Source organism: Larus michahellis, chromosome 1, assembly GCF_964199755.1.
Source record: "Larus michahellis chromosome 1, bLarMic1.1, whole genome shotgun sequence".
In the NCBI taxonomy this organism is placed as follows: Eukaryota; Metazoa; Chordata; class Aves; order Charadriiformes; family Laridae; genus Larus; species Larus michahellis.
Window position 1 is genome coordinate 210,346,052 of NC_133896.1, and position 18,551 is coordinate 210,364,602.

At 43.3% G+C, this 18,551-nt stretch overlaps 1 protein-coding gene across 2 annotated transcripts in view; it reads left to right on the plus strand.

Annotated features, from left to right (window-relative positions):
* Positions 1-215: 215 nt before the first annotated feature.
* SESN3 (sestrin 3) overlaps positions 216-18,551 on the plus strand; it is a 39,234-nt gene continuing 20,898 nt past the window's right edge. For both annotated transcript variants that reach the window (XM_074571200.1, XM_074571202.1), the window contains exon 1: positions 216-448. In XM_074571200.1, the coding sequence (XP_074427301.1) occupies positions 350-448 (99 nt within the window). In that variant the 5' untranslated portion in view covers positions 216-349. The remainder of the gene's footprint in view (positions 449-18,551) is intronic.

Consider the following 18,551-nt stretch of genomic DNA (forward strand, 5'->3'; position numbering starts at 1 on the left):
GCTGCCCAGAGACGCCTCGGGCCCCGCCTCCTCCGCGGGGCGGTGACCACGCCCCTTCCCCCGCCCCCGCTCGCAGGCTGCCTGGAGACGGGGAGCCGGCGAAAGCTGTGCCCATTGGCCAGCGGCGGGCGGGCTCTCTGATTGGCGGGAAGCGGCGGCGGGGGGCGTGTCGGGCGGCGCGGATTGGCGGAGCGCGCAGGGGTGTGCGCGGGGGGCAGCGGCCCGGAGCGGGGCGCTGAGGGGGCCGAGGCGGCTGGAGGATGGGGGCGGCCGGCGGCGCGGGCTGCTGAGCGGCGCGGAGCCACCCCCCTGCCTTCCCCGCCCGGCCACCGCCGCGCTCCCCGACAGCATGAACCGCCTCGGCTCTGGCACCGTGGGGAGCGCCACCGCCGCCTCCCCCGCCGGCCAGTACCGGGTGTGCGGCAATTGCCGGAAGGTGCCGAGACAGGTACCGGCCGGGGTGAGGGGGGGCTGTGAGGCGAGGGGCGGCTGTGGGGCGGGGGGCGCTGAGGGGGATAGAGAGTTGTGGGGTGGGGGGGGGATTGGGGGAGCGGGGCAGTGCTGTGAGGAGAAATGGGGCGTCGGGCAGCGGTGGGGCGGGGGGATGGAGTGTGGGGGGCACCTGGGGCGGTGTGGAAGGGGCCTGGCGGGCGGTGGGTCTCTATGGGGAGGGGGGGGGCGCTGCCCCAGGGGTGAGGAGGGGTGCCAGGACTCGCACCCTCATCGCCTCTCTCCCCTTGGGACGGTTGTCACTTGCCCCTGCCCCAGGCTACAAACCCCCCGAGGGTTTGGGGGGCGCCCAGCCTCCCCGATGGTATGGGGGGGGAGGTGGTGGGGCTGGACTTGGGGCCCAGCGGCCCCTGGAAAGTTTATCCACATATCTCACCGGCAAAATGCATCTCCGGCAAGCCTTTGTGTGGGGGCATCCGAAATCAGAGCTTTAAAAAAAAATTTAAAAAAACACCCCCAAAAGCCCCTGCCCCCCCCCAATCCATTTAGCCCCATCCCGGCAGTTGTCAGCGGGTCCCTTGCGGGGACCCTCTGCCTCAGGAGGGGTGTAATCCCTGTCCCACCTCCTCCCCACATCTGCTTAACGGGGAGCTGTAGTTGAGGTGCTTTTTGTTTGTCCAGGGCAAATGAATTAAAATTGCTGAGCTGTGCAAACGCGCCGAGCCCCAGCGCCCAAGATGAACGCGATGCTGTTTTGGGGTTTTATTTTAATTCAATCTCGGTCGATACATTTTGCGCCAGGTTGGTTCTTGCAAATACTAAGAAAGCCTGTAAGTCAATGAGCTCAAATATTTGCGCTCTTTGTCCAAAAACTGTTTTTCTTCCTCTGTGGGTCAGGCCAAGTGCCAATCAAAGTTGTTTTTCAAGCCTCTCTTCCCTGCAGTAGGACTGCTTTTTTCTTTCTTCTTCTTTTTTTTTTTTTAAGGGTTTGGTTTTTGGAAAGGAGGTGTGTATTTAGGGGAGGGGGGAGGAGAAACGTTAAAAATCGGTCAGAGAGAGAAGCAGATCTTAAAAATCATGTTTCTCGAATATTTTAATGGAAACAAAATCTTATTAAATGTGCATGCTTGGTATGTGCAGTTATTTTTTCCATAAACTCTTGGATCATATTACAGTTGATACTTGGTGCTCAGCTCTTAGCTCAGCTTGCGAGAAATGTAATGGATCAGAGAAGCGCGCATCAGCAGAGTCTGATTTTTAACCATTTCGTTGCAGGATCGAATCCCTTCTTGGCTTTAACTTGCTGCTGTTACTGCTTTAAGAAAAACAAGTACTTAAAAGAGAGAAGTTCTGCGGGGTTAAAGCCCGAAACAGCTTCAGACTTGACATATGTCTAAAGACATACAAATTAACCAGTGCCAAATATGTCTGTGGAGAAAGAAGGGAGGGAGCTTGCTTTGTTCTGCCAAATAATCAAAATGTTTTGTTGACAAATAAAGTAGTGCTTGGCAGCACTTGTAGATCTAAAATTAAATTTAAATTATTGAATTTTTTTGAAGCCGTAGTCTCATCTTGCTGGGTAGGACTTTTTTTGTATACCTCTTTCATATCACTGTGGGGGCAGGCCTAGATGTTACTTTCTTTGTAACATGAAACTCGACGGATTAGATTTAATTTTTATTTTATTTTTAGTATTATTTTTAAGTCATTTAGGGAAGATGATGGTAAAACATAGGTACCCAGTTGGGTCTATTGAGGAAGGCAGCTCAGCACTATCCTGGTTTGTCTGTGGTCAGTTCAACTACTTCCGTTGCAAAATTGGGGAAAGAAAAAAAAGAAACTGAGCAGCAGCCCATGAAACCCTCTTGAAAGATAGATATTTTGTGCTTGCAGTGGTTGCACTGGGACATCGTTGCATCTGTGTTTTAGGCTGGACAATAAACATGGAAGTACAAAGCTTCTGACTACATCTGTGTTCATTTAAAAGTTGGTATAATAAAAATCACTGTAAATTTTAACCTTTTGCACTTCATTGACAAGCATGCAAGTAGAAAACTGGGAGGAAAAAAAAAAAAGCCTTGGTGGAAGTGAGATGCAAATTTGACCTGAGTCTCAGAGTAATAATCTTCAGATAAGTGCTGCCTCATCTGTTCTTTTGATGGTGGTTGTTTTTTTTTAATGTTCATGTGATAGCATACCGGAAAAATGATTGGCCTTAAAACATGTTGAATCTCTTCTGCCCTCCTCAGTCTTAAGTCTTTATTTGAAGCCACTTGAATGTTCGCAGTTTAGGTAGTGCTGTTGTCAAAATTATAAGGGGCAACACAAGCTTTCTGCTTGGTGACATATAATGAAATTTGAAATAGTCTAGCAGGTTTGGGATTCTCACGGGTAAAGGTAAGTTTCTCTTTCAACAGTGAAACAGGAAAAGCTAGGTGCAGCACTTTAGGTTTCAGCTAATTTCCAATTAATCAAAGTTATGTTTTATTACAGAAAGTTCTATTAGGGTAGTGCTAGGAACTTGCTAAGGATCCATGGGTCAAATTTGCCTATGAGAAAGGTTTTTCATATTAAAAACATACAATTTGCAGTTGGGTTTATTGTTATGGGACACTTTAAATAACCAGATCTACTTGCAGAACAATTGCTGCTAATCAGAAGGGCTTAGACAGTCATAGATACGACATCTACGTTGTTTTTTTTTAATAAATAAAATAAAGACAACTGGTAATAGGTGATGTTAGTGGGGATTTTGAGTGATGTGTTGAACAGACAACCAAAGCTAATGCTTTGACTCTAAATATATGGAAGAACGAGCAAAACGAGATGAGTAGCAGGGGTTCGTGGGATTGATGGGCAGGCTTTGTAACAAAGCTGTGATATATCGGTAGGGAAAGTGCTTCAAATGGCATATGAGCGCTGTAGCCACGTCTTTCATAGAGGTGGCTGAGAGTTGCTGCCGATTGCTGTGACCGGGGCAGCCTCCAGCTCTAATGTTTGAAAATCCAATGTCTGTGCGGGTCCCCAGGCTGGGGAGCTCTGGGTCATAAATCTGGAGGGGATCTGGAGCCTGATGGAAACACAGGGTTCTCCTGCCTAAACAAAATCGGTGGCCCAAGCAAGCAAGAAGAGAATATATCGGAAGGGCCCAGTAGTTCTTTGGACAAATAACTGCCTCAGGAAGGCTTTTAGGAATAAACAGAGTCTTCAGGGGATGGAAAAATCCTGATATGTCAGGAAATGTAGGAACAGGGAGAGTTTGCCAACTGTTCAAGCTTAGTTGTAAATTGCAGAGCTTGTGAAGTAAATGGTTCTTTTACATGTACATACAGGTCAGTAGGACAGAAAAGAAAGAGAGTGTAAGAGTGGTTCCAGGATTAAATATTTGTTTTGTGTTAGATTTCAATGAGGAAGATACAAGGGCAATGGCAAAATGGGTGATGGGGGAGTGTGGTTTATAAGCATCCATCACTGTTGGCAAAGTGGAAGTGAACCCGGCTTAGCCGACCCTCCTGGCTTGAGCCATTCTCTGTACTGGAGTCTTGGAAAAAGGTATTTGAAATCCTGGATCTGTTCCGTGTTTTCATAGACCTGCCCAGTCAGGGTGATCCTGTGGGCGGGAAATAGCCATCAATATGATGGGTCTAATTTTCAGGGCTCCTCATCCCCCTGCCACTCTCCTTCTTTAGCATGAATCTCAACATTGTACAAGTTACTAAAGCAAATTTTGAAGGAAAAGCGTGCAGATACACACAAAAAAAAAAAGTATGACATGATACCAGCAAAAGTAGGTCACGCTAGACTAATGTAGTAGTCGTCTGTTGATAAGACATCTGCTAGAGCGTCCTCTTCTGAAAGCTTTGGATGGACTACAACTAGACTTCACTCATTAAACATCTGAAGTACCATCAAAGATTGAACTTCTTGCTGCATTAGCAAGTCAGCTCAAATTAAACTTTGGGATTTGCTAACAAAAAATGTTCTAAATGCCAAAAGTTTATGTGGGTTTGAAAAGTATTTGGGCAAATTCATAACAGAAAAATTAAACAAGACCTGTAAATAGGAAATAGCAACACTTTCCGGTATAGTTTCTATACACTTTCCTGGCTGTTACATGTCTGCTATTGCCCCCTGGCCGTGAGAGGTTACTGGGCAATAGGGACCTTTGATCTGACACATTTTGTCTATTTTTCTGTTCCTGTTAATTAGAGGAGTGATAGGGAACTGATGGGAGTGGGAATGGTAGTGGGCCATGCTGAAAGAAGTCACTGTGCTGAGAGGAGACTACCAGTGGGTTTTCAAGGGATCGCTAATCTGATTTAACGCTGTCCCAGGTCACAATGAGAACATGGCTGTTTCTGAAATATGTACACACAGCAGACGTGGTAGATACTGTCGGTCCAGGGAAAGAGACGAGTATTTTGTAGAAAACTGGGAGACCTTGAGCACTGGTGTAGTTAGAAGTGGGACGAAATCCAGTGGTATGAAATGTCAGAGTTATAGGCTTGGCTATTTGTTACTCATAACTTAAGAGCAGCTTCTTGGAAGGAGCTGGGAGAAGGATGTTGGTGTGCTGGAGGACCAGCAGCTTACTGTCACCCTGCAGGGCAGTGTCGCTGGGGAGGAGGGAAGCCGGGAAGGAGGGACACCCAAATTAAACAGGCGCAGAGGTGAGCTGGCTGGGTGCTGGGAGAAAGGGAGTACTGGTTTTGCAGGAGGAGACTAAAAAAGCTTGCTTTTTTAGTCCAGCAGAAACAAAGGCTAAGAGGGGATATGATCCATGTCTCTAAATACATCCGGTGGTAAGAGCCGGTGAGGAGAAATTAGCTTAAGAGTAGATAGATGTAAAATGGTTGTAAATACGTTCGGGCTGGAAAATTGAAGTGTCCAGAGGTATGAGGTTCTGGAAGAGTTTGTTCTAGGTCTGGTGCTGTCAAAAAAAGCACTTACTTTTAAGATAGAAAAATGTGTGAACGTCATTAAATGATGCAGTGCTTACAATAGCACCAGCCTAGGCTCAGGGAGTTGAGGTCATATCCAAAAAAAAAAAAAAAAAAAAAAGACACACTTTCATTCATTTTATTGTTCTGTGTGGGTGAGTAGGAAAGTAGCCCAAAAGTGAACCAAAAATAGTCTAATGTCAGGTCTCATAAGCCCGTGTAAGCTAAAATGTGTGTCACCATGAGTCATGAAGGTGCATGGAGATGCTGTTACCTGTTCAGTAGAAATCAAGAGACCTTTCAAGGACGTCTCAACTATTTTGAGGAAAGTCAACCTGGTTCAATCTATTCTGAACACAAGCAAATGAAAGTTGCTGTGCCTTTGCTTGGAAAGCACCCCAGCTTTTCCACAATGCAGCATCTTTGTCATCAAGTTGCATAGTGTAGTTGGCTTTGGAAATCTGATCAACAGACTTGACTGTTGCAGAGAATCTTATTTGGTAAAATCAAATTATGTCTTCCATAGTTTGACCACTCTTAACAGTAGTCTCATCATGCTATATTTGTCTTAATTTATGGTTGCCTAGATGGCTTTAAATCTCCGATGTGCCTCTTTCTAAAGGAGTTCTCAAAGTGATTTTCAAACTCCAGCATGACAACCTAGCTCTGTTTTTATTGGCTCTAATTTTAGCACCTTTCTGCTGTGTACAACATGGTGTCTGCCTTCAGTGTTTGTGTCTTCCAGTCCCCTGGAGTGCTGCCGTGGTGAAACCATCTCGGGTCACTCCACCACTAAATCCCACATGCACAGCTAGGGGGAGAAGATGGGTCTCCAAGGATCCAAAATGTAAAGCTGTAAACCAAGAGCAACAAACCCAGCCTCTTAGGGCAGTTAAGATTGTCAGCAACAGGCCCCTCACCCTCATCGTTTGTTCTTACTTTTTCTGGAAAGATTCGGTTAAAAAAAACCCAACAACTTCCAGAACAGGATTCTTTCCTGTGAAATAAATGCACTGAAAGTCCAGAGATGACTGTGGTTTCTCTCCTTCACCATCCTCCCAAGTCTTGCAGTGATTTGTATCTTTTCAGAGTCTCACCCTTTGAAATAATTGTTCTCCCACCCCCCAGTGTTAATTATTGGCTTCACTGCCTGGAACTGCTATTGCTCTTTGCACATGTATGCTGCTCTTGAAGGTTCCTGGGTTCTTCCACTTTTCCCTTAAAAGCCAGTGTAAAAAATTTTCCTTTGACCTTTCTAGTCTCATGTACTGAAAATAAGAAGGCAGAACTATTAAATTTTCATTAGACCTGTAATGAGAGTGGCATGACTGAAATGAACCTCTGGTGAAGGACACTGTTTTGCAATGAGAAGCTGTAAGAGGTGGCCTCGGAGGAACCACACTCATTTAGAACAGTCACTTTTATTTAGAAAAAAAACAAAACCAAAAAAAACAGTCTCCCCTGAATTACAGGGAGTGAGTGGAGGCAGGAAAGGAAAGAAAGTGGGGAGGAGGATTTTCTTCAAAAGAAACTTTGAGGTTTAGTGTTGGGAGTGGGTTAGCCAAGCGTGGAGGTTGTCCTCTCTTAAGACTTACTGCTGCTGGTAGGAGTGGTGCGTTGCATTAGCCAAATCGCAGGCTGTGGTTTGGAGATGCGGGCTTTGTGAGCATTTGCTTTAAATTTATGCATATTACTTAATTAGTGCTTCAAATTTCACATCTCTTTAAATGGTGGTGTTTTGAAATCTGAAAAAAAATAATATGGTTTGTTAAGCATCCTTGGTTTTTCCTCTCTCCCACATTGGTGAGGGAGCTGTTAATACTCGTTTGGTTCTTTATTTGAACCCTTTTTTCTCGCTAGGGATATCTGAGTGAGAGAAGATAGTGGTATTAATTCTCCCCTGGCTTTGTGAAGCTAGGGGAGTTGGTCTGGAGATTTTATTATCAGATTTCCAATTCCAGGGCTGGAGAATAAGAAGGGATCGCAAGCATAATTTGCTTGTCCAGGCTGAATATTGTCTTTTGTCTAAGTGGGTCAGAATAGACTGAGGGGAAAAGGGGTGTTTTCAGTAGAAAAGAAATTCGAATCGTCAGGAGGAAGACCTCGGTTAATGAGAAATTGCACCTCATCAGCTTTGGAAAAACCTGTATGGAAATAATTTATGCTGTTTAATTTCTCTGTTCTTTGCAGGTGTTCCTGTTTGTATGCAGAGGTCCTTCCCATTGTTGTCTCTGCAACCCAGCCTGGTAGTCTGTGCGCTTTAAGTAGAAGCTATAGGGAGCATAATGCAGATGACTCAAGTATCTTGTGAAATTCCATTAAAGGGAGGTAGGACTATTCTCCACAAACAACTTTTTCTGGCTGTTTATCAGTCAGTCCATTCAATGCTGTTAGGGATAGTTCAAGAAATTTTATGGGGTTCTCGGTATGCCACCCTGGGCAAACTAGTGTTACTGATAATAGGGGAGGCCATGATCAAGGGGTATTAATTTTAAATGTCTCTCTTAACCACTAGTTTCAAATTCTTATTATAGGATGCTTCTTGCATATCAGACACTGGATAACTATCAGTTGGGGCAAAATGCTAGTGTAGGTGATAGTTAATATTGCGTGTTTAGGACACTGAGAAACTATTTTGTTCTTGGTGTAGACCATGTCAACCATTGATTTATACAAATACCTTCATTCTCGCGTCTTATTTAAATTGAAAGTAAGCTTTTTTCTGCTAGGGCTTGTGCCAGTCAGGGACTTAAGTTAGGGAGGGGCTGAACGGGGTTTAAGTGATGTGCTTGCGATAAGAGATGGAAGTCGGTGCTTCAAACATAGAAAGGCATCTTGAATCTTTCCTGAACGTCCCTGATTACCTGAATTGGAGTAAGATAAATAAACAGATACAACCTTCCGATTAAACACCCATATTATTTTTTCTTGTTAATGACTCTCATATTTCTCTCAAGGTAAGCATCTTGTTTTGTTAGACCGACAATGGATTTCTAATGGATTCTGAGCTCACCACCCAACCTAGTGAACTTGGTAACAGCATGAGGCTACCTGCAGTCCCCTTCCTCGGGGGATCAGGTGGGAAAAAATAACAGTGGAGAGGAATATGAAGTATTCCTGGCTTCATGTGTTGTGAGTAGGCTGGAACTGAAGGGATAAGCCTGCATCACACAAGAAGTAAGTTCCTCATGGATTTGCTCCATATTGTGTGGTCAGTGCGTGGACCACCCTTAGGGTTGGGGTTTAATTCTTCCGAAGTACACAAATATTAGGTTAACAGGTATGAAATCCAGGAGAAATCGCATTCTTGAGAATTATATTTATCTCTTCAAGCGCAGAAGATATTTGGAAGAAAAGTAAAAGGTGACTTTAAATTTAGGTTTTCACCTATTCAGAATAAGCAATAAATTCACAAATGCCACCAGTATGTCTCAATTGCTGCACTTAAGAATCAAAATGCATAATTGTTTATCTGTTTTAAAGTGTATTAAATTTGAACTTAGTTTTGACATGAAACTAGAGAGAATTGTAAATTCTTTTAGAGTCTCTTGATACTTCAAAGGATCAATTAAATTCTTCCTTATAAGGGAGGAATGGTTGCAAGGATGACTCCTCATTTAACGTTTTCACACAAAAATGCACATTAAATGTGACTGGTAGGTTACTTAGGAATTAAGAATTTGTGCTTCTGACCAATTCCACACAACCTAAGTAAGGCAGAGTTGTGTCCATGATAGCGGAGAAGTACTAGCTGTCTTGGTATAAGCCATTCTTAGAGCAGTACAGAGCTGCTTGCTCAAAATCATCTTTTATCTCTGGGCTGTTTATTACTGCATTGGATTTGTTCTGGCTGGTACCAACAAAACAACTGAAAGCCAGCATATGTTCTCTCCTCTGTATGAATTGTACAGTTAAAAAGTATTTAATAAGACAGTATCTTCACGGCGTTCAACCTAATCTAATAGCATGTGCTTGTAAATATGTTTAATATCTCCTCCTTTAGCATGTGGCGAAGGGAATATAGTTACATTATTGGTTAAATGTATCTGGAGGGGTTTTGGCCATATGGTTCTAAATCTGTTTTAATGTAATTATCCCTATTAACTAAAAAAATAAAAAATATTCCCTCGGAGTTGATTGACATTCTTCTCAGTAAAGCACCCTCGTTGCTGATTAGAGGTGTGGAAATAGTAATTTGTTCTAGCATTTAGAAATTTGATTAGACCTCTAATGAAATGGAGCGCCTACACGCTGTCTAAATATTCTACCTGACACCAGCTGGATCTCATCCAGCATGGAAGAACACTCGAAATGTTGCTTTACTACAATATGTTTTGTGTCTTGAAATCAACTGTGCTGCCTGCATGCAAACACCCACTCACTGTTCAGCAAGAAGAGTGAACCTTGACCCTCTCTGGAAATAGGCATCAGGATTTGATTATTCCACTGAGCACTCATTGCCTTACTGCAATAATTAGCTTAGAGTTAGAAAATTAAGGCAACTGTTTATGTGGAAGCATCCATGCTACTAACTCTGTAAGCTGGACTTCAGAGTGGATGTGCACATACACAGTAGGAAGTGTGGATGAGGTAGAAGCATGCTGTTCAAAAGGTGCAGTAGTAGTGTCGTAATAAATTGATAACAACACACTATAAATGAAAATCTAAAGTTAAAGCATCGCATTTCTCTCCCCGTTACAAGCTGGCTTGTTCTTTTCTCTCCAAAGGCTGATTGGAACACCCATTGAGTGCCATGGCAGCTGTTCTAGCAGCCGTGTTTTAAGTCCTCTTTAACTGAGTTGTAGCAGTTTTCACTCAAGAGTGCTGCTGCGAGAAAACTCTGAATCAGGACTCTTCATTAGCATCCTGCAGTGGAAACTTCTAGACCCTAGTGGTAGGAAATGCATTAAAACAACACTTGACGTGCATGGTGTTTGTTAGTCAACAGTTCATTTTCACTGGTTAGCTTCTTCCTCTGAAATACAGAAGATAAGCTCTAATGTAACTGAATAGAATCATACAGCCTTTGTCTTCTTCCTTGTATTTTTTTTAATTATTCTGTTTCTCCACCATATTTAATATTTTTACATTTTGCAGTCTCCATATTTAAAGAAATACAGTGGAAGTGTTGAACTAGAAGAACTCCAACTATTAATACTAGCTGTATTAATGCTTCAGGAGACTTCAGAAATTTTTTTCATCTTCTGTTCCTTCCAGAAACCCAAACTGTTCAATTACATTAGTAATTTAAGTTTTGGATTACTGGGGAAAGATTGGATGAGGCAGTAACATCAGGGATCATGCAGGTAGAACCTGCTTTGAGATAAGTGACTTTTACTCCAGCAATTTGAAACTTGTTGTCTCGCTTCAACGCTGGTGCTTCACAAGTAGTTAGAAGAAAAGGTGTGTTGGTTGAAAAGGTCAACTGTAGCATAATTAAAGGCCGAAGGAGCCTGCAGCCGGTGTTGTAGTTCTTCAGGGGAGGAGCTTAACATTTGTTACACCTGAGCGGAGGACGAGTGGAAAAAGAGCAGTCTGCACCAAGGGAAGGTGTGCTGGAGCTGTCTTTCACATACGGCTTAGAAAAGCAAAATGGGAATAGAGGTGGAAGGAAGGTCTCCCTTCATGCCCCTGCTCTTAAGGTCACTTATGCAAAAGGTATTAGATAAAGCTGTAGTTACTTGACCTATTTATCCAACAGAAACTCGCAGTACAAGCAAAAGCAGTTTAACTATCCAGCGCTGTTGATGTTTTGTATGGGACACTCCTTTGGGTTAAGCTATGCCTCATGAATACTTAGAGGCAGCATCCAGCCATCCAACATGAGTAATTGGTCTTTGAGAAGCCAGGTCTATGGCGTCGGTTCTTGTGTCCCAGAAAAGTTGGAGTACCCGGTGCGTGGTCTAACTTCTGTCTGTACAGAGCTAAGCTGGGTGCAAATAAAGGCTGTGAACGTGTCTCTTAGTAGTTGGGCTTACTCTGATGCGAAAGTCTCAGTTTGGGTTTGGTGACTTCATTCAGAAAAAGGCCAAGTAGACTGGAACGCAATGGAGGGTCTCATTAGGCAACGCATGTTAATCATTCTTCCGTAGCTACGGAAGTCTTTATTCAGGCAGAGTATAAAATAAGTGGGTTTGTTTTTTCTGTAGTACTTGCTGGTGATTTTTTTTGTAGAGTCACTAAGTCACAAAAACGTAATCTAAATGTAGGCAGTAGTCTGAGGAGACAGCAGCGCCTGTCAACTCTGAGGTTGGAGGTAAATCTGAAGTTCTGCCAATCTGCTGCCCTGGATGGCTGAAGAGAGCAGGAATAGCTGATCTGTCTCTGGACACGTCTCTGTATTTACATGCAATAAATCTTCTGTAACAGTTATGAGTCTTCATTTTTGAAAATCAGCATCTCTTTTAAGCTCTGTCAGGAAAACACGTTTGTATCTTAGGTCTTTGCTGCCACCAGCTCAGCCACATTAAGTCAGTGTGTTTTGGAGATTGTATCTCAGTAATGACTCACTTCGGTAAGATGTAGCTTAAGATGTAAAATGTTCTTTAAAAAAAGGAGAAGAAGAAAGAGGAAGAAACTGCCTGACTGCAAGTATTGCTATGGTTGTTCCAGCAAGTCGGTGGCTTTCGGATGTGCTTCCGAGCTGAAGCCTTTCCTCTGTCGGTCGCTTGCCCAAACCTCTCCCAGACTAATCAAACGTAAAGCGGTTAGTGTGTTAGCTCCTTGCTCATTGTAAAACCGTCTCCAGCCTTTGCAAACAAGGCTCCTTGGAGAAATAATTTGCTCTAATTGGTGACTATTTCAGGATTTCCTATCAGGTGCAGAATCAAAAGGGCTCACCCGTGGTTTTCCATCTGCGGCCCTAGCACCTATAAGATTTCTCTGGACTTCTTTCAAGGAGACTGTGTAGGAAAACTTATTCCAGTAAACTCAGAGGCACGGTGTAGATGCCACCTCCTTCTGAAAACTGCTTACGAGTCAACTAATCAAAAAAGGCTTAAACTCCTGGCTTAGACAGCAAGGCGCTTGCTCTTGGAAATTGTACCTTTAGGCAAGAGGTAAAGCATGTTAGTCAGGCAGATTTTATTGTTCGTCTGGCACATTCTTTCTGTTTGAGTCATCAACCAAAGAAAGATGGCAAAAAAGGATGCTTCTCTTGCAGCAAGAGGACGTTGCTCCTTTTGGATATCCAGGGGGACTATCCCTTTCCAGGCAGAACTGTGACAATAGCACCAGCGTTCCTTACATTTTTTGAACTGTAACAAAGATGCGCAGTGGTCATCAATTGTACATGAGCGTTCATCTGAGAAACTTGTGCCAAGGGGGCTTATTTTTTTAAAAGCTTTTCAGTGGATTAACTTGTAAAATGTTAAGGAACGTTGGCCACAAGTTGCGTTTGCTATAAACTAGAAACCTTATGTCAGCCTCGTGTTTTAATATTTTTATGTCTGCTTGAATTTTAATATGAACAGCTTAGCTAAAGTTCTTCATGGTGAGGTGACATAGCCAACATCTGCTTCTATTCTTCCAGGTAGATACCGTGAGTCTAAACAAACATCATCTGCCCATCAAGTGAGTAGGAAGGGTACATATTTATATTGTCATTGTTCATGTTTTAACTCTTCAGGGGTTTTTTTCTTAACCTTTTTCAGATCTACATTGATGTCACTTCTGATGAGGCACATTCAGAAAAGGGCAAAAAAGTAACATTTGCTTCCTAAAAACAGTATTAGTAAATAACTGAAGTGTAATGTACTCAAGATTATGAAGTAAATGATATGATACTGCCTGTGTGGAACAGACAGTGTAAGAATGTGCTCTCCCAGGCACTAAGGAGCTCCATAATGTGGTGGTGTGGTTTGGGCTGAGCTGGCCACTAAAACTAACAACAGATGGGCTGCATCTTTTGGACTGGGTTAGCAAAATGCTTGTTTCTACAACGGTCCAGTTCAGTTGAAATGTCTCTTTGTTTGAGTGATGTCAATTCCTATCTATATTAGAAAATATATTTCATTTTTAATAGCATTTATAGCATAAATAGTATTCTTGAAACAATCTGCTGCAGATCTATAACATAACAGCATTAGAGCAGGTATAGTGGGTCAGATCGAAACTCGGTGTCCTGGTGTCTCTGATGGGAGCGAAAGGAAGGTATGTAAGGAAGAGGACACAAAGTGTAACAAGCTCATTGTGGCAGTGCCTCGGCACTGACTCCCAGTCTTCAAGTATTTGCAACTTGAAAACTTTCCTGAGCTGGAGGTGGTTTCTCCATATTTAATAACCATTCTTGCATTTCTCTACCATGAGCTCGAACAATTCACTTTTGAACACACACTGACTTCAGGTGTCTGCAGCATCTTATGGCAAGGATTTCCACAGCTTAGTTCCACATTGTGGAAAAGGTTAAGTACCTCTGCTTGAGCTTGTCACCTGCTGGTTGGTTCCTAATCCTTTTATTGGAGGTGGTAAAAGCACGCTATGCACGGACTGTGACAGCCAGGAGGCAATCAATTAAAATATCTTGACATGCTTGTGACAGCAAGCTCAGCAGTTCAGAGCAGCTTTCCAAGACTCAAGCTACTGTGTTTCACAATCCGATGTTAAAGAGATGGCAGAAAGCTGGCTGGTGGCGGGGGGCCGGGGGGCTGCAGTACTGAGCTGAGCACATTTCTCTCTTTTATCTGAGTGAGAGGATTTGTTTTTCTGAATTTTGGCAAGTTACTTCCGTGGCTCTTAAGATAGTTCCTGCACACAGATTTAAAATAACTGCTATGATCATTTCGTATATAAAGTGTGTGGGAAAAGCAGTTTGAAAACCCATGCTTCTGCCATCTGCTTGACTTTCCTATGTCTCAGAATAGAATTTGGTTTTATATAGTACCTGGTAAGTGAAAGGTGCTTGGGAGCATGTTTCTGTAGCAGCGTATTCTGGGACACTATTTATTTGCTCAGTAGGAGTTTTTCTTGAGCTGAAAACTTTACAAGGACACAGACTTATGAAGAGGGAGCGTTGGCAGGGACACGTGGTGAGTTTATGTCTGGAGTGAGGGGCTTCTGGGTTTTTACCTTTTCTTTGAGATGCAGCGAAGAAGCACCTGTGATACGCTCCAGGCAACGAAATGCTCCTGTGCAGCGGGTGTGCTGCCCTTCTGCTAAAATTCAAACTTTCCACTTAAACAACCTAGTTCGATGGTTCTCACCATCTCACCATCAGCTGACTGAACGGGGGAGCAGGCAGAGCACGTTTTAAGAGAACAGCTACAAGTAGTGAGAGCTGTAACCAAGCAGTGGCATTGCGTGGCGAAATATTTGGTGAAAAGTAGTGGAAGTGCCTGGGAAGCAGGGCTGTATGGTCTGAGATCTCATAGCTACAGGTCACAGCTTTTCACTTTGGAAAGATCCCCAACGTTTTCCTTCTTGAGATAAACTCTCTGCTGGGTTTCCATACTTTGCTAGTAAAGATTTTTCAGTGTTTGGTAGTTAGTAAACAGGTAGTGTTTGATAATAGTCACAAACATTGCTTGACGAACACTTCAGCCAGCAAAATGCCTTGTGTGGCCAGGACACCAGTGCAGCCTTGGTGCTCCTGATGTCATGTAAGTAGTTGAAGCTGGGAAGGAAACAATTTCAGCGAGCTGGTGCAGAGGTCAGAGCCCAGCTTCCTTCCCTGCAACTGCTGGAGGATTGAGATGCTAATCGGAGGAGGATGTTGTTATTATTTTTCCTATTGAAGTGCGAAGGTAGAGCTCCGTACTTGCTGTGAGCAGACCTCTTTATGATACTATTCGGTCTGAACTGTCTAGCTGCATCATTTCAACTGAAAACTCAGCAGTGGCTGAATTAATGTTGGTCTGGTTTCTCAAGCAGGTTGTGCAGCTGAGCTCCATGTGCCTGCCTGACTTAGGAACTGTTAACCAAGGACTTCTCTAAAGCTACTGTTAGCCAGGGACTTCTTGAAAACTAGCTTTAAATATTTCTAGAAGAGCAGCAGTTGTGCTAGCAGCTGCGGTGCAGCCATAACCTTAAGAGTCTTACCCTTGGTAAAAATGTAAGTCTTAATGTTTCAAGACACCTGCAGTGCAGCTGAATTGTCTCTCTCTCTGCCCTTTGTCATAATGAATGTGATGGCAGTGCCAAAGAGGAAAGGTGAGAGAATGCAGCCTTCGTGCCAGTCCCTGGTTAAACAGTTCTCCCAGTCTGCTTTTATAGTAACCTGCACTTAAGCGCATCTTCCTTTCAATAAGCCCTTGGTGAGCATGATCTCTGCTGGAATACTGTAGCACTTGAGGATGTTCCAGCATGAATTGCAGTAGAGTCCGGTAAAGGTTTTCTTTAAAACATATTGTTGGGGTATTTTGCTGTGCACTGCTCTTATATTAATCTAATGTTTTGAACATTTAGCATCTTTGAAATACTTTTCTCAAAAAAAAACCCTAAGCCACTTTCTTCACAGTAGAAGGATGCCGTTATGCATTTGCAGTATGGACGAATACCATTCAATTTTGCTTGCTTACAAAGCATGTATTTTCAGACAATATTTCTATTAAAAATTCGGCAGAGCATTCTTGGGAGGCAGTTCTGCCAGAGATACATGACGAATTTACATAACCCTAGGAGTCTTTCTCTCTTTTTTCTTTAATATCCACCAGTTATGCCTCTCCGATTGGCAGCATGCCCAATAAATCAAATGCATGTGTATTTATGAATTGAAGTATTTAACCATTCAATTACTGTATTGTAAAGAGGCTGTGCTATCAGTAGTTAATTTAGGTATTAATTCAGGCCTGTCAAAGCAGCTGCTGCTTTATCTGTACTTTCTATCAACTGTTTGTTCTACCGGTTGGCAGTGGTTTGCTGCGTGGACTGAATGGGGAAGGTCTCTCCGTGGGAGGACAGAGCCCACATGCGTGACCACGGCTGCTGCCCTTACCCACGCTGAGCGTGCAGCCTCCAAAGCACGTGGGACCCCGCTGGCAGAGCAAAACCAGGCTTGGTTTGATGGGCTGTGCTCGGGCAGGACGAGGCAGCCCTCTGCATGGGAGGCGGTGGATTAAAGGATATGCCGTGCTGCTTCAGAGACTCTGCGTTAGCAAGCAGCATTGCTGTCCTGGCTGATGATGAGGCAGATTAACTCGATGCAGTTATGCCAATTTAGTGGCTAGAGGCTACGTTCCCCAAATGAGATAATATTGATCTGTCTCAGTATGTCAGACTTGGACTAAATCTGAAGGTGGAAGTGGGCCAAGGTACAGATAAAACAAGTCCCAGCTTAAACTGCTGAAGTTTTCCACTGTAACTTTTGCCCTTGATATCTGATGCTGCTGAAACATAGAAAATGCTCTTCTGCCGTGCTCATAGGATTTTGAGTCATCTTGATGATCACAAGATCTTCTGTCCTGAGGGCATTTCTTGGGGAGCACACAAACTCCACTGTTACCGTTGGGTGTGCAGGGAGGGAAGGAGGCGAGGTTCTCCGCGGACTGATAAGAGGGAAGCTTTGTTCCTCTCTCTTTTTTTTTTTTCTTCTTTTTTTAAAGGCTGAAGTAGACCAGAAAGCCATTTGTTGTCTGCGGGTGGTACGTGTCTTGACTAGGTTCAGATCACTACGTTTGACCTGGTTAGCCATGGATTCCTCTTAGTCTATGGAGGAAAACGAGGCCTTTCCATGGCGCAATTGATCTCATCCTGAGTTAGCATCACCTTTCTTTTTAAGTTGTAACCAGGGTCCAGCTGGCTAACTCTGATTTGAGTGTCTGTGTTTGGTCATTAGAGTTTCACCCTCGGTATCTGATAAGGATTGGGGCATGGATAAGAATTCAGATTTTGAGGTTTGGCTTAAATTAGGTGGAAGTGAATCTCTAGCAACAAGGAAGTAGAAGAAGCGACTGACTGTCTCTCGTCCTTTTCATGTCTTAGTAATCAACATTTAGGTTCGACTGTTGACACCTTTGGTTGCACAAATCTTCTCATGAAGATCTTTCCGTCTTCCCAGTCAAGACCCTCAGCCTTACTTTGTCATGTAGACATACTCTGTACTTCAGCGACGCCAACGTTAAGTTGCAGGTGTGTCTTTTACTTGATATATTCAGATCTATTCTGACAAAAATGCAAAACACAGTTCAGGCTTCTTAAATAGGGAAGTGTTTTGCAGCATACCTGTTACTCTGACGTTTGACTTGCAGTCCTTGCCTGTCTGCTCCCGGTTGGCAGCTGAAGGTTGGTTTTGGTTAACAAAAATTATCTCCCGGATAAGGAGCGTGATATGATAGAAGTAGGACTGAAAGAGGATGTAGATGTAGGCTTTCTTTATGAAAAAAGGAGATAGGCTTTTCTGCCAGTCACTACGTGTTCACTTGAGTTTTTCTCCAGTAGGTTGAACGTACCGGATATCTTTCAAAGATTGAGGAACCACTGTTGGACTTCTGCTGCCTGGCCGTCCATCTTGGGTTGGGTAGAAATTGCTGCCCTTTGGTTTCTAATTAGTGTGGATTGTGTTCTTAATAGCTGGTGGAGGGATGGGAACTTGGGATAGGCTTCCTTTTATTGTGTGAAATCCAAAAGGGCTGTAACCTGTTACCAAAGCAAAAGCTCCCCTCAATTGTACTGCACTGGCTCTCTTCCCAGCTCCTTGCAACACTTCATCAGCTGTTAGGCACAAAGATGCCAAATTCTTAATGTTAAAAGTGACGGGTTTAAGTATTTTGAAATGCTGTTCCATAAAAAAGATTTCCTACTGTTTGACTTCCTCTGCTAATTTTCATCTTTATCGCTTAGTTTGCATTTTTGGGAGTTGTACAGTCTGTTAAGAGGAAGAAGCCGTTGCAAAATCACTTGAAACACCCTTAACAAATGACTGTAGGCTAGGACTTTTACTTTGTGAACTCTTTAACATTTTGACGTTGTTTGTTCTGAACACCTCTTTTATTGCTTCTGGAGATACGTCCTGGGTTTAATTATAGGAATGGGTCAGTCGTAAAGAGGAGTTCTGCACCGTCAGCAAATAAAGTGTTGTGCATCATTCAACTTAGTCCTCTTCACATTTTCTCTTTTTAATTTCATCTCTCCACTCTCTATGGAAATTGTTTTGAAAAACAGGACACCAAAGTTTATCCCTCTAATATGTATCCAAAGTTTTGACCTTGCAGCACAAACTTAATTAGA